At 37.3% G+C, this 16693-nt stretch overlaps 1 protein-coding gene across 6 annotated transcripts in view; it reads right to left on the bottom strand.

Moving 5' to 3' along the window:
* RXFP1 (relaxin/insulin-like family peptide receptor 1) overlaps positions 1 to 16693 on the bottom strand; it is a 139919-nt gene that overhangs the window by 90248 nt on the left and 32978 nt on the right. For 3 of the 6 annotated variants that reach the window (XM_011970510.1, XM_011970512.1, XM_011970511.1), the window contains exon 2: positions 169 to 306. In XM_011970510.1, coding sequence (XP_011825900.1) covers positions 169 to 306 — 138 coding nt within the window. Of the gene's footprint in view, positions 1 to 115; positions 307 to 16693 lie in introns of all 6 variants that reach the window. The other 3 variants (XM_011970515.1, XM_011970513.1, XM_011970514.1) reach the window with 2 other exon arrangements.

Genomic DNA, 16693 nt, shown 5'->3' with positions numbered 1-16693 from the left:
AAAAGAGTGGATATTTTAAGCTATTGAAATAAGTGTAAGATTTCCTTAAGCAACATATGTTTTGTATTTCAATTTAGTTTTGTCTTTTTGTTGAGAGAAGTCTCAGCGACTTCACCTTCAGTCCTTTCTGTCCCTTTCTCTCACCGTGACTGTAGGGGCTTCACTCACCACAGTTGTCCTCATCGGCCTGATTCCCACAGTCGTCCACACCGTTACAGTGCAGGAGCTGAGGCAAGCACTTTGTGATGTTCCCACAGGGGAAGTAGCCAAGGGAGCACTTGACATCCTGTCCACCCCCGTGAGAAACTGGGGAAAAGGGGAGAAGACACAAAGTTGGAAGGTTAATGCAAAGGCATGGCAAAGAGTAGCTTCTCCCTGATATTTTATCATCATTTGTCTTTCTCGTCATGGTTTATACAACCCTGATGCCGGTTACTTTCCAGGAACCTTCACCTCTTAGGATGTTCTTTCCATGATTCCAGAAGATGCCAACATTTTTCTCTTTGCCTTTGTTCATGCTGTTTCTCACCCGAATGTCCTCTCCATTCCTCTCTTTTATGAAACGTCTGCCCATACTTCACAGTTTCATCCAATTACCCTCTTCTACAAACAATTTTCAGCCAATAATTTCAAAAACAGAAATTTGTCGTATTCTTACTGTGGGCTCAGAATCAAGGCTGGCCTGGTATTGAAACGACCTCATTGTCTGGGGAAAACCTGTGGTTCATTGTCTCACCCTGAGATGATTAAGGACGTGGACACACACGTGGAGTAGGTTAAGGACAGGAACGTTTAATAGACAAAAAGGAAGAGAGAGAGAGAAAGCTTCCTCATGATGAGAAAGCGGGTGGCCCAAGAGAGGGTTTCCGGGTTTTGGGGCAGAACATGATTGATTTTGTAGCGAGGCTTGAGGAGGCGGTGATTGATTTACATAAAGCCCAGGGGACTGGTTTCACCAGGTGTGTCATTTACATAGGCTGCGAAAAGACTGAAAAGACTGGCCCTTGCACCCTAATCTTTTATTATGCAAATGTGGCTTCTACCTGGCTGTCACCAAGACACCTGCACACGTGGCTTTACCTGGCCAGTGCTGTGATACCTACGCACATGGTGATAAGGAAAAGGGAGCAGGAATCGCCAATTGAATGTATCTGGCTTCCAGGTACAGCTGCTGGCATTTACATATGAAAGCTTCCAGCTTGCATATCTGTGCTTGCAGCTTGACTTTTCAGGCTGCTTTCTGTTAGAAAAGAAATGGTTTGGAGCTGCTTTTCATTAAAGGAAAATTCCACCAAGGACTCTTTTACCCTTTCTTTTCTTTTTTCTTTTTTCTTTTTTTTGAGACAGAGTTTCTCTTGTTGCCCAGGATGGAGTGCCATGGCACAATCTTGGCTCACTGCAACCTCCGCCTCCCGGGTTCAAGCGATTCTTCTGCCTCAGCCTCCTGAGTAGCTGGGATTACAGGCATGCACCACCACGCCTGGCTAATTTTGTATTTTCAGTAGAGACGGGGTTTCACCATGTTGATCAGGCTGGTCTCGAACTCCTGACCTCAGGTGATCCGCCCATCTCGGCGTCCCAAAGTGCTGGGATTACAGATGTGAGCCTCTGTACCCGGCCTCTTTTACCCTTTCTAACTGCCTAAAATAATTTCTTAATAACTCCTGTATTGTATTAGAGAAAGAAGAAGTCATAGAGGATAACAGGAAAGCAGGTGCCATGTGATCATTTCTATACTGGATAGTTGTTAAGTGTAAGGCCCTGTACAAGATTTTATGCATGCATCATTGAATGAAACAGAGTTCCTGCCCTAGGGGAGGTTACCATCTCCCAGGGAGGATACACTGAATAAGTTAATAAATAATTACAATTCATGGAGAGGTCCAAAAAGAAAGAAAACAGGTGATGCAATGGAAAATAACTATGTGCTGGTGCTTTGTACAAGGGGTAGTTAGAGGGAGGCCTCTGTAAAATGGTGCCATGTAAGCTGAGATCTGGAGGAAGAAAAGGAAATCACCCATGAGAGTAGGGGAGGTAGTAGTGGGAAAGTGGTGGTGGTAGTTAAAGTGGTGAGGAAGAGGCTTCAGGCTGAGGATTAGGGAACTCTGGGAAGGCTGTGGTGATGGAGCCCAGCGAGCAGGGGACAAGTGACATGAGCTGAGGTTGATGAGGTAGAGAAGTATCCTTGGGCAAAGGGAAGAAGTTTGGGTTTTATTTAAAATGCAAAGGGGAATCAAGGAAGGATTTGAAGCCAAGGGGCCACTTAGTAAACAGGTATGTTTTGTTTACATAATTCTGGCTACTGGGGTAGAGTGCCATTGGGTAGGAGACTTGAGGGGAGGGTAAGAGGGAAAGCTGGGCTGCTGATTAGGAAACTTTGCAGTGCTCCAGGTAACAGACAGATGAGGCTTAGTCTAGAATGGTGCCAGTGGAGAGGAGAGAAGTGAACATATTTTACATGTAATTTAGGGGTAGAATGGAAATGGACAGAATCTTCTGAACTGGCTTGACCAGCTGGAAGCATGGCAGTGCCACTACTGAGACTCTCTGGGGGAACCGTAGGGTGCAAGAATAAAGATAGCTCATTTGCCTTTATTTCCATCCTTACCCAAGAGCTTCACCATGTGAGTTTTCTAACTCAGCTCAACACTTTCTCACTCACTTCAACACTTTAAAACCCCTTCTTCAATCCAGAAGTCCCATTCTGGTTTTTTATACCTTCCCCGATTCCTGGAACTCCTCCTCCATCACTACCATTCCCTCTCATCACCATCACTTCCTCCCGAAATTTGTGCTCCAGCCTTGTTGGAATTCCTGACTCAGACTTTATTGGCTTGAATCGAGGTGAGATTCTAATCCTATTAGATAAATATTCTTTTACTTCGTTTTTTGAAGAAAAATTAGTCATTATTTGCAATCGTGTTTCTAGGAAAGAATGTGTTTGAGTGCCCAAGCTAATTTAAAGGTTAAAGTTTTGAAATATTATCTGCTTTGCTATATTTATACCCCTACAAATAAACATTTAATAGAATGAAGAGGACTATAAGAACTTCAAAACTATCAATACTTCAAAAAGCAGTCCACTTTAACCTCTTTGCACCAGACACACTCATCTACACTAACAATTAATTAATTAAATTTCATCACATATTGGTTGTCCAATTGTTTCAAGTGTTTTAATCTTATCTCCCCCCACCCACACACACTCAAAAGAACACTCATTGTAAACAAAGCCCATGTCATTGTTTGTATCTCTGGTTAGGGATGCTGAAAATTGTTGAATAGTAAAATTAGAGGAGACAAACTTAAGAAGTAAAAATTGTTCCATAAACAACTGAAAGGTACGAATATTTGATAACATTTTACATAACCATCCTATTCTGACTTTGAAGGGCAACCATGCCATTTTAAAAAGTAGACTTTATTTTTTATAGCTATTAGGTTCACAGCAAAATAGAGTAAAAGGTACAGAGAGTGCCCATGTATTCCCTGCCTCATGCACCTCCACCATCAACACTCTCCCCAGTCAGTCCAGAGTGGTGCATTTGTTGCAGTTGATGAACCTACATTGACACATCATTGTCACCCAAAGTCCATAGTTTACACTGGAGTTCACTCTTGATGTTGTACATTCTATGGGTTTGGACAAATGTATAATGACACGTATCCACCATTATAGTATCATACAGAGTAGTTTCATTGCTCTAAACGTCCTCTGGTAACCACTGAACTTTTTACTATCTCCATAGTTCTTCTTTTTCCAGAATGGTATGTCATTGGAATCATGCAGTATGTAGCCTTTTCAAACTGGCTTCTCACACTTAGTAACATATATTCATCCACTCACTTACTGAAAGACATCTTGGTTGCTTCTAAGTTTTGGCAATTATAAATAAGCTGCTATAAACATCTGTGTGCAGGTTTTTGTGTCGGCCACATATTAACTATAACACTTTAAAATCTGAGATTTATATAATTTCAAAGATTTCTGTAGACTCCCAGTACAGTTATGTTCTTATTATCCTTACCAAGTTTGTAAATCTTTGGAACTTTCTAGAATGCTCATAATTATGAAGAAATAAGAACAGAATAGTTTGAATAATCATTAAGAGCTTATTATGTAAAAATGTATTGGGGGTCAATGATCAAAGCATGAAAAAAATAAAAGTGACTACTTATTTTGTGAAGTATGGTGAGACTTCTTAATAACAGGGCAGTTAACATTCTCATAGAGAAGCAATCCATCTATGACAGGCTTCGACTGTAGTCATTTCAGAGCACATAGTTTGATGAAGCACATAGTCAAATCTATATAATAATGAGCTGTGCTATAAATAATGTTCTCACTTGTGAAATTATTCAAAATTAATTTTTTCAACCCATTGTTTAAAACAAAGTCAAAAAAAGGAATTTGCATGCCGAAGGCCATTACTGGCAGAACATCACGTATTTCAGAGATCTCAAGCATACATATAAATAAACCAATCTGTGCTGAGACTAACTTTTTATATCTTTATTAATTTTTAAAGAACACTTTAAACACCAAGATTTTAAGAAGAATTCTTTGATGAATTGTCAGATACTTTGAAGATGTTTTAACTGGCCATACCTGCCTGTGTTTTCATGAAGCTCTTTTGAATATTCTTCTCCACATAACTTCTTTTCTGAATATTATCCTTTTATGTCCTGTCTTTAAAATTTATATTTAGTGGTAGATATAGCTCCTCAATGATTGCCTCATGAAATTAGTTCTACATTTTCATAACATTATGATTCAACAGCTATATCAGGAATCTTAAATATTTTTAAGTGATATTTTAAAAGTAACTTTTGGGCCAGGTGTGGTGGCTTATGCCTGTAAGCCCAGCACTGTGCGAGGTCGAGGCGGGCAGATATCTGAGGTCAGGAGTTGGAGACCAGCCTGGCCAACGTGGTGAAACCCCGTCTCTACTAAAAATGCAAAAAGTTAGCCAGGTTGGTGGCGGGCGCCTGTAATCCCAGCTACTCGGGAGGCTGAGGCAGGAGAATCACTTGAACCCAGAAGGTGGAGGTTGTAGTGAGCCGAGATTGCACCACTGCACTCCAGCCTTGGCAACAAGAGTGAAACTGTCTCAAAAAAAAAAAAAACTTTAAAATGTTGAGATAATCTCAAACTGAGAAGTTGCAAGTATTGGATAAAGAACATTTCCCCACCACCCCACCATTTGAGAGTAAGTTTTTGACCTGATGCTCCGGCACCCTTAAATACTTTAGTGTTTCCTACAAACGAGAACATTTTCCTATGTAAATAGAACCATTAAAATCAGGAATCTAACATGGCGTTGTTACTACCACTTAAACTTCAGAACCCATTAACATTTATATATTGCCCCCACAAAATGTCCTTTATAGTATAAGGATCTGGTTTGGAATCACTCCTTGCATTTAATTGTCACATTTCTTTAGCCTGTTTTCATTTTCATGGCCTTGATACTTGAAAAACGTGACAATTATTTTGTAGAATGTTCCTGAATTTGGGTTGTCTGATGTCCATCATAATTAGATTCAGGTTATGCATCTTTGGCATGAAATTAACACAAGTGATGCTCATTTCAACCTGTCAGGTAGTACAAGATGTTCATTTTTTCCATTAGTGATTTCACTCAAATTCCTTTGTAATTAATACACATTTTGTAGAGGGGTACTTTCAAACTGCAAAAATACCTTTCCTCATCAAAATGTTAATTTATTCATTTACTTATTTCTATCAGGTAGACTTATGGCTTCCTATTTGTTCAATGGGTTACAATCTGTTGATTATTATTATGTATTCTGATGTGCGAGTTGTCTCAAATCGGACCAGTAGGAACTCTTTTAACCTAGCTTTGGTGTCTTTGTAATACTTATGCCTCATTTTTTGAGCACTTCCTTGCTTTCTGGCACTACAAGATGTTTCAGGATCATCTTGCATTTTCCCTGCTATAGCCCTGTAACCAGCCATTTCTCTAAGGAGCTCTGGGTCCTCTCTGGGTAGCATGGTATTTAGAAGCCAAGATGTAGACTCAAGGTAAGCTCATTGATAGTGGGGTATCACTGCCACCAAGTCTCTTTAGTGGACAGACTAGGAAATACATGTATGGTTATTCATACATACACACATTTCCATCTATATTAATTTTTCTGTGTTTCTAGATACTGAAAACTATGAGTTCATGTCCAGTTCCTATCCAACACTACAGGCTCAGTCTCATTTTCTCCCTTTGCATATCGGTTACTCCCTTTCCTGACAATGAGAAGCCTGCTTTCTATTAACTTAATATATTTATTATCTTGACAGATCCTCTTTCCTGCATGGATGCTCTCCTTGCCTTACTCAGTGCAGACTCTCACTTACATAAGCACTCTCCCCACCCTGTTTAGGACCAGGCACCAGCCCCCTCTAAGGATGCCCTTCTCACCCCAGTGGAACTCCTCTCTGGACCACTACTCTATCACACTCAACACAGAAAAATACCTTCTTCTGATCCACCAAATGACTTTAGAACTCAGTTGTTTGGGAATAGAAGTAGAAAGGCGAGGGGCCAGTAAGTGATGTTTATAGGGAAACTTTGTGAAAGTCTAAAACAAAAAGCATTTCCTTTTTAGCATGGAACCATATCCTTAAGAATAGCAATAATTCACAGTGCAATAACACAAATCAATAGAAAAAATGCTATTGAGTCCCTCTGGAAAAGTATGCCCAAAGAGTGACAGAAGTAATAGTTCCTAGAAGAGCAAGTAAACATGCTCTCGTTGTGTAACCCAGCGATCCATCTGCCCTGAATGCTGTTTTTGTCCTGAACCAGCCTAAATATTTCAGTGGTTGACAATGTTTTTAAGCAGTTGACAATTTTGAGAGGGTGAGAGACAACAGAGTTTATATTTCAGTGCAAATTATCTTAACTATCCTCTTTAGACTGACAGTTGTCATGAAGTCTCTCTGGCTTGGAGGATGAAAGGGATTCAGCTTTTCCAGCACTGTTTCCAGCCTCCCTGGCTGCCACTGTTCTTAAGGTTTGGATCTGCCCTCAGCTCCTGTATCTTTTATTTATTTCTCACGCAAAGTAATTCAGTCTTCTTCCAAATATGTGTATAACCAGAGGTAGGTGCTTAGATCTGCTTAAAAGGCAGTAGGGATTATATATAACAATTTAAAAATGTCCCCCACCCCTGTACTCTGGTAGCTTTTCCAAAATATCTCTACATGTGGAACTGTCAGGATATGGGGTAAAATATGAAAACACGTTGTTATTGGAATGTGAACGATTAACATTTGCAACGAATAGGGTCCTTCAGGTATGACTGGAATGCCAACTTTTGAATAGTTTAGTGTTGGAATTGTCATATTTATGACTCCTAAAGGCTGTAAATTAGGTAGCCCAATAACAAAATTTCTAAGATCAGACCTTACATTAAGTTTTTTTAAAGTAATTGTGCTGTTATAATGTTATATTATATAATTATGTTATAACATTATATAATTATAATGTTATATAATTGTTATAACATTATATAATATAACATATAACAATATATAAATATAACATAATTATATAATTATAATTGTTATAATCATAATTATACTTATATGTTATAATTTATGTTATACCATAATTATGTAATTATATAATTATAGTATAACATTGTTATATGTAATATGTTGTATGTTATATATGTTATATATGACACATATAACATGTTATAGCATATATAACATATATAACATAACATTATACATTTGTATATGACATATTATATTGTTATAACATTATAACAATATGTTATAATGTATATACTATATAACATAATATAACATATAACATTATATATACATAACATTATATAATATAATGTTAAAATGGCTACAGTGTCACTAGGTAATAGGAATTTTTTGGCTCCATTGTAATCTTATGGGACTGCTGTCATATACAGGGTCTGTTCCATTGCTAACTGAAATGTTCTATGACTGTATGTTACAACTCTGTAAGTTGTAGAATACTTATAATAATGCAAATGATTTATTGTTCATAGAAATGCAGATTATGTGTGACAGATAGATACAGATTGTCAGATACATTGATTATTGCCCCATAGATTACTGGTCTCTTTTGCATGTGTTAATCAGATTTATTTCAGTATTCCTGTTGGCGTGTGTGTGTGTGTGTGTGTGTGTGTGTGTGTGTGTGTGTTGAATTCTCCTTTGAGTTATTTGTAACACCTTACTGGTTCTCTCATTAGCAAATGAATTAAAGTCTTTGAGGTCTCTGAGACATTTTTATTTTATATTTATATGAATATCATTATGTTACCTCCTCTTCCTTCTCCTTTCACTTCTACTTCTTTTTAAATTATCTTTTAACAGGTGTGAGGACCCACTCAGAATCCCAGGGCTGGTACAAAGATTATTTTAAGGTGAAGACATTTGAGAATCAACAGATACCAGATGCAGAAAGAAGCTTTCTCAGAGCTTCCTTTATCTGACTAAAATCTGAAACTTCTGGGAAATAATCCTTCCCTAAATTCCCTCTTTTGGGTGAGTCTACTCCCAGGAGAGAGGTCGACAGTAAACCTGTCATACATCCCTTCCCTGGGGAAATTCACATCCTTAAAGGATGGATAGGCTACATGAACCTGCCTAAACAAACATCATCACAAACTTTATCTCCTGTTTTTTCTTCTAAAAATCCCTTTGTCCTTTCTAAAGAAATGATTTTCTTCCCATGGAAGCCTTTTCTTCCTCTCCCTTTCCCCTACTTAGTTAGGAAAATTAGCCTCTAACTTTAACCGTTTGGCAAGCTGGCTATTACTTTAGTTAGCTGCCATATGTATACAAATCAGCCTCTTGTTGGTTTAATTTGCAGGTTTCCAGTCCTTGAACATAAGGGCAAAGAAAAAGTGTTTCCTCTGGGACACAGATCTAACTTGAACACAGAGGATCTGTACTTTAGGATCAACTGCCCCGGAGGGGTGTGCACTCAGGGTTCCTTTAACAAAAGCTTCAGGTGGAATCATCCCAGTTATAGAAAACTCAAGATATATATCCTGGCAAAAAAAAATTGTTGGCTTAAAAGTAACCTCAGCTTGTTTGAGATTAAACTCTTGTTGATCTGTTATGATAAAATTCTCCCCTTAATAAATATGTGTATTTTAAACCGTGATAAATTTTAGAATATAGAGATAAAATTAATCAAACGTATAGTATTGGCATTACATTTTAATGTGGGAATAATCTGTGCTTATTGGGGGGCTGGAGTGTTTTTTTATGATTAAGAGAATTAGGCAATTAAGGAATAACAGATGAACTTACTAATTTCAACTTAAAACAGGTAATTAGGTTCAAACTTGTGATTTTATGTCATAAGAGAATTTAAGTGTGTAAGCAGCACTGGATTATTTAAGATAACTTGACATTTACTATATTTAAAATATGTTTTATTGGATTTTCTAAAGTTTTTAAGCACGCATTTAAAATACAGGTTGAGGCTGGGTGCAGTGGCTCACGCCTGTAATCCCAGCACTTTGGGAGGCTGATGCAGGTGGATCACTTGAGGTCAGGAGTTCGAGACCAGCCTGGCCAACATGGTAAAACCCTGTCTCTACTAATAATACAAAAATTAGCCGAGCATGGTAGCACACGCCTGTAATCCTGGCTACTCAGGAGACTGAGGCACAAGAATCACTTGAACCCGGGAGGTGGAGCTTGCAGTGAGACAAGATCACACCACTGCACTCCAGTCTGGGTGACAGAGTGAGACTCTGTCCAAAAAAAAAAAAAAAAAAAAAAAAAAAAACAGGTTGTGTACTTCAATGCTTGGGAACCTAAGAGTTTTAGATTTCAGATTTTCTTAGATTTTGGAATATTTGCAATGACATTCTCAGATATTTTGGAAATGAAACTCAAATCTAAACATAGAATTTATTTGTTTCATATATACTTTATACATATGACCTGAAAGTAAGTTTTTACAATATTAAAATGATTTTATGCATGAAACAGTTTTGACTGCATTTTGGCTGCAACCAATTACATTAGGTCAGGTGTGGAATTTTCCACTGTGACATCTTGTCAGTGCTCAAGAAGTTTCAGAGTTCAAAACATTTCGGATTTCAAAATTTCAGATTAGGGATACTCAACTTGTATTTAGAATAAAATTAATTGTTACATTTAAGATGCTGTTTAAAATAGTTCATTATACTTTGTCTTGAATGAGACTGGTTAAAAGTTCAATTTTTTCAACTCGAGTTAAACATTTATAATCTAAAAAGTGAAGGAGATTGGTTTTATTTTACAAGATTTATAAGTAGAAAATAGGTTTGTAAGTTGAAGTTAAAGGTTGAAGGGAAATATGGTTTTTGAATTTGTTTTTTGAATTTGTTTCTATAATAAAAGCATATAATTTTAAACCCAAGTATAATAGACACTGTTGGTTTGTTGATTCAACAGTGATTCCCAAAACCTTCTCTCTTGTTGCCCGTCCATTAAAGAGGTTGGAAAGCAAAATACTTTCTTCTCCAGCTGGCCGGCTTCTCGGTGTCTGAGGGGCACAGTTCCGGCCAGTGAGACATGGGCAGACATCTGCTGAGGAAGTCCTGGAGGTGCTAGCTTTCTTGATACAAGAGATGGATGGGGCTGTTGTCTTCCACCTTCTTTCTGCCTTGAACATGATGGGATGATTGTGTGAAACTGCAGCAACGGTTTTGCATCTATGAGGCAACACATATGCTGGCAAGACCAAGAAAACTCACAGATACCTACAAAATGCCAACCCTGGAATCGTCAGGCTACTCGGACTCCTCTTTAGGTGAGAAAAACAAACCCTTCTTTGTTTAGGCCACGCCGGGTCAGGTTTTCCTTTGTTGCCAGAAAATACATCAAGAAACTCAGGAAACTCCAAAGTGTTCTTTCTGCAGAGCCATTCCAGATGTGAAAAAGCTCATGTTGGCAATTTACTTGAAAGGGTGATTGAAGGAGTAAGTGAAAGACTGATGGGGCTTGTAGGGACAGCAGTAGAAGGAGTCCAAGCTCTCTGAGCCTCAGGTATGAACTGCCATACAAATTCTTTCAGCGTTGGTGGGGTGAGTGGTCCCTGTTGGGCTAATTGGGAAAAAAATCATCCCTGAACTATTAAATCTTTCTCTGGGACTCAGTCTACTGGAAGCCCCAAGAGAAATGTCTGGGAAGTAAAAAGATGGCTTAAGGTGTGGAGATATTGTTGGGACTGATATGTAGACAATACTTTATGTGATGTGCTCAGTGTAATAGGATGGTCTCAGGCAGCCTGACAGCTTCATTACCTACAGCTACCTGGGTTAGTTACATCCATGCAGCTGAAGGAGAAAAAGCCAGAGGAAATCTTTCATCCTTTTTCTTCCTGTGAAGTATTTCATAGTTCTGAGGTTTCTCTGACCCGAGGTTAGTTTGATTTCACTTATCAAGCTTATGGAAATTCACTAATATCAGTGCAACAGTCAGAAATACTTAACAGAAAAATTATTGTAGAATTGTGTAAAGATACCAATTTGCCATTGAAAAGACAACTGCAATTCTATGAAGAATTTCTACCTTCCTAGTTTGCATGATACCATCTTGTGCTTCACATTAAAGTAGAAAAAAGTAGCTTTTCTTCTTGTTGTAAATACATCAACCATAAAATTATAATTCACAGCCGCTTGTCTTAATATTGGATACGTAATGGGTATATGAATTTTTTTTTTTAAAGCACATCTATTACTAGTACAGGGGGAAAAAAGCTTAGTATTGGGAATCAATGCAGTGGGGCAGGGAGGTCTAGCCTTCATTTGTCACCTTTCTAGATCTGTGACCTTTAGTAAATTTTTTGAGCTTAAGTTTCATCATCTGGAAAATAAGTGGTTATATTAATCTAATGGTATTAAACATGGTTGAATAAAATTAGGGTTTCAGGAAGGTACATCAGTTTTTACAAGTCTTCGACTAGAATTTTATTTTTGTTTTTATTTTTGGGGGGATAGGGTCTTGCTGTTGTCCAGGCTGGAGTGCAGTCGCATGATCATAGCTCACTGCAGCCTCTAACTCCTGGCCTTAAGCAATCCTCCTGCCTCGTCCTCCCAAAGTGCTGGGATTACAGGCCCTAGCCACTGTGCCCAGCCAGAATCTTATTTTTCAAAATACATTTTAAACTAAAAAATGGATAGTAAAGGCATATATAACTTTGTTAAATATGTAAAAATTTTAACACAGTGTAAATAGTCAACATTTTAACTTATGCAACCAGATTAACCTTTTTTTGTAAACACAGATCTTGAATAACCATCTTTCCAGCTTTGTTTAAATGAAGAGTGAGATTTCAAAATCTGTTGAGGCTAATATTATGACAGCTGTCACTTAAAATTTTTGTGTTCATATTTGGTTGCATGATTATTATTGATTGGTTCTATAATAAATATATTTTGTGAATGCATTGAGAAGTTTTAAAAATACTGATCACTTAGCTTGCTTCTTCAATTATACTCTTTCATGTCTACAGCTTTTCTGTACCCAAAAGCTATTTTTTCTATACATGACCAGCAGCAACCTCGTCTAGAATTCATATCAATTCAGGATTTCTCAGGCCTTCAAAATCTATGTTCAGTTTTGATAATCAAAAGTATTTTATACCACTTCCCTAAGGTTTTGATGTATTTCTCATAGGGGTGAATATATATCTTGCTTAAGATTATATAACTTTTGTGGCTCCCTACCAACCAAGAAAATTTGGTTCAGCTTTATTTTTTTGTAGTTATTAAGAAAAGAATGAGAAATAGTTTTCCCAAACATAAACTTACATTAAAATATTGAATGTGCTATGCCAAACCACACGTGCCCTACTCTACCCATTGCCCCATTCCAATAGGCTACTCTTTACTGAGATTCTCTGTTTAGACGACTCTGTCTTGTTTGCCCATGAATAAGGAAGGCTCAATGATTTCTTGGTATGAAGCCTAATTGGAGGAAGCAACTACTTTCCATTCTTTCCGTGTTCCTCCTGGTTGTGTGTGCATTTGCAAATGTATGCACCAAGCATTAGAGCACACAGAATGAGGACACCAATGAGGAAGGTGGTGGCTTCATTTGAATAATTTTTCCTGCTTATTTTAAAATTAAACTTATTTACTGCTAAAGGTGAGAGCCAGTTCCTTTCTCAGATCAAGAACAAATAGGTGAGATAGAAAATTTTAAGAAAATGGGATGTGATGCAGATTTCAGTAGGCTCACCTTACAGGAAAAATGTGTGGCTTAGGAGTGGATGCATTTCTCAAGATGTTTTGAAGGCTTTCTGATCAAATCAATAAAGTATTTAATATATCTGAATATATCTATGCACTGGGAGTTTGTAAGGCACTGGGATTAGGACATTAATACTTTTAACAGAGATTGGGTAGCAAAAGAAACTGAGGATGGAATTGAAACACCTAGTGGAGCTCCAGTGCAGCAGTGGACAGTCAGTGAAGGTGACTCCATGACAATGATGAGGCATTTGGCTCTTTCATCATGGATTAACTTAACACTTAATGTGGATACAAATGTATCTTGCTGCTAGTGGTACTTAAAATTAGACTTTTTGAATTACAGTTTTTAATTTGAATATTCTCATCTCAAGTAAAAACCATTCATAGGCTGGGCGCAGTGGCTTATGCCTGTAAGCCCAGCTTTGGGAGTCTGAGGCTGGAGGATTCCTTGGAGTCCAGGAATTTGAGGCTGCAGTAAGCTCTGATGGTCACCACTGCACTACTGCCCTCCAGCCTAGGTGACAGAGGAGACCCTGCCTCCAAACAAACAAACACACTCATACTTTAAGGAATTTATCAATTAATTAAAAAATTTTCTAACTGAAAAACTACTCCAACTTAGGTGACAGAAGACACCCTGTCTCTAAACAAACAAACAAACAAACTCATACTTTAAGGAATTTATCAATTAACTAAAAAAATTTCTTCACTGAAAAACTACTCCAACACATACAAACCTAAATTATTAGTTCAAAATTTGAGAGCAACTTGGAAACATTCTTAAACATTTAAATCCCAACAGCAGAAACATTTAAAAATTATTTACTTTAAAAATTGATACATACATATCAATTATAATACAGTAATTATACATATTTTGGGGATACAATTTTATTTTTCCATATATCTCTATGTTGTATAATGATGCAATTAGGGTAGTTAGTGTATCTATCATCTCATGCATTTATCATTTCTTTGTGGTGAGAACATTCAAAAGCCTCTCTTCCAGCTATTTCATCATATATAATAATTTACCTTTAACCACAGTCACTGTACTGTGTAATAGAACACTGTAATTTATTCCTCCTATGTAATTGTAACTTTGTATCCTTTTTTTTTTTTTTTTTTTTTTGAGACGGAATCTCGCTCTGTCGCCCGGGCTGGAGTGCAGTGGCCGGATCTCAGCTCACTGCAAGCTCGGCCTCCCGGGTTTACGCCATTCTCCTGCCTCAGCCTCCCGAATAGCTGGGACTACAGGTGCCCGCCACCTCGCCTGGCTGGTTTTTTGTATTTTTGGTAGAGACGAGGTTTCACCGTGTTAGCCAGGATGGTCTCGATCTCCTGACCTCGTGATCCGCCCGCCTCGGCCTCCCAGAGTGCTGGGATTACAGGCTTGAGCCGCTGCGCCCGGCCATAACTTTGTATCCTTTGACCAACCTCTTCCCATCCTTCTCTCTGCTCTGGTCACCACTGTTCTACTCTGTGTCTAGGATACTATGATATCACCTTTTATAAAAGGATTGCTGGATCATATGGCAGTTTTATTTTTAATGTTTTGAGGAATCTCCATATTGTTTTCCATAATGGCTGTACTAATTTCCTACCAGCAGTGTGGAAGGGTTCCCATTTCTCCACATCCTTGCCAATACTTGTTTTCTTTTTTGATAATAGCCATTCTAACTGGAGTGAGGTGGTATCTCATTGTGGTTTAATTTGCATTTCCCTGATGATTAGTGATGTTGAGCATTTTTTCATATATCTGTTGGCCAGTTGTAGGTTTTTATTTGAGAAACGTCCATTAAGGTCTTTTGTCCATTTTTCAATTGTTTTTTTTTTTTTTCTGTTACTTTTCTTATGTATTTTGGATATCAACTCCTTGTCAAATGTACAGTTTGCAAATATTTTCTCCCTTTCTGCAGGTTGTCTTTTCACTCTGTTAATTTCCTTTGCTGTGCAAAACTTTTTCAGTTTGATATAATCCTTTTGTCTATTTTTGCTTTTGTTGCCTATATTTATGAGGTGTTATTTAAAAAATGGTTGCCAAGCCCAATGTGGTGAAGTATTCCCCTTATGTTTTCTTCTAGCAGTTTCATAGTTTTGCGTCTTACATTTAAGTCTTGAATTCATTTTGAGTTGTTTTTTGTATATTGCAAGAGCGAGGGTTGTAATCTCATTCTTCTACATGTGGATATTTTATTTTCCCAGAATCATTTATTGAAGAGACTGTATTTTCTCCAATGTGTGGTCTTGGCACCTTTGTCAAAACTCAGAAACATTTTAAATGAAGCATTTAAATCTTCTTTTCCTTCTGAAAATTCTTTTTCTAAGGATGAATCATTCCCCTATGACTATAAAATTGTGCGCATTGTCTGCATTTCATGGGGTCTGTGTCAGTGGCGCACAGAGGAGGAAAAAGTGCTGTAACCTGTGCGCGGCTATTGCACCTTTCTCTTTGACATTATTTGGTTCCCAGTGTAATTCGAAGACCAAAGCCAGAGAGCAAGTACAGTGAAATATTTTTATAATGTGCTTTTGAGAAAATTGCACCCTTTCATACAGTAAGGTGACTATGCTATGGCCAGTTATCATTTTTGGGGGGACACATAGTTTGACCTGAGTTATAGTCAAATCATAAATTCCTGTCTCAGAGCTAAAACCTTAAGGGTTTCAGTAAACATTTCTTGGGAACTAAGTTCTTAGTGACTTATCATTGAATGGAATAAACTAAGCTTTTTACTCTTACAGATTCTGACAGAAATGCAAGAACACAGTTTGTATCTAGGAAACTCAAGTAAACAACAACTCAGTAACACTATAACCCTCATTCTGTAACAACATTAAATGTTAATATGGAAAATGTTAACATCATTGCTCTGAAATCAGTGCAGTCACAGTTTTGTTTACTTACATCTAAAATAAAGTAATAGGTTGTAATTGATACATGTAATTAAAATATTTTCCGCCAAGCATCAGATTTACTTTATTTTCTTAAAATAAAGTATTGTGTATATTGGAGCTTTACAACATGATATTATGAGATACATATAGCTAGTAACATGGTTACAATAGCGAATCAGATTAAAATATCTATCATTTCTAATTAAAATATTTATAGTATTTCTGTACAGCTATGACTTTTTCAAGCACTAAGAGTTTAATTGTACTCTATAACTTATTCCCAGCATTTGAAATCCTCTTACAATCTATGAAAAATATTCAATATATGTATTTTTTTTTACATCATTGCCCCCAGTCTCAAAGTGTATAAATAATTTGCTAAAATGCCTTGTTAGGAAGTAAAATTAAACAACGAAACACAAAAGAAAACCAAAAAGGAAACCATACAAAAAGACAAACTTTCCCTATATTCAATTCTTTTTTTTTTTTGAAAGAATCTCACTCTGTTGTGCAGGCTGGAGTGCAGTGG

The sequence above is a fragment of the Mandrillus leucophaeus genome, unplaced genomic scaffold (genome assembly GCF_000951045.1).
Source record: "Mandrillus leucophaeus isolate KB7577 unplaced genomic scaffold, Mleu.le_1.0 Scaffold95, whole genome shotgun sequence".
Classification (NCBI taxonomy): domain Eukaryota; kingdom Metazoa; phylum Chordata; class Mammalia; order Primates; family Cercopithecidae; genus Mandrillus; species Mandrillus leucophaeus.
The sequence above is the reverse complement of the archived record's forward strand: the minus strand, read 5'-3'. Positions and strand labels throughout refer to the sequence as shown.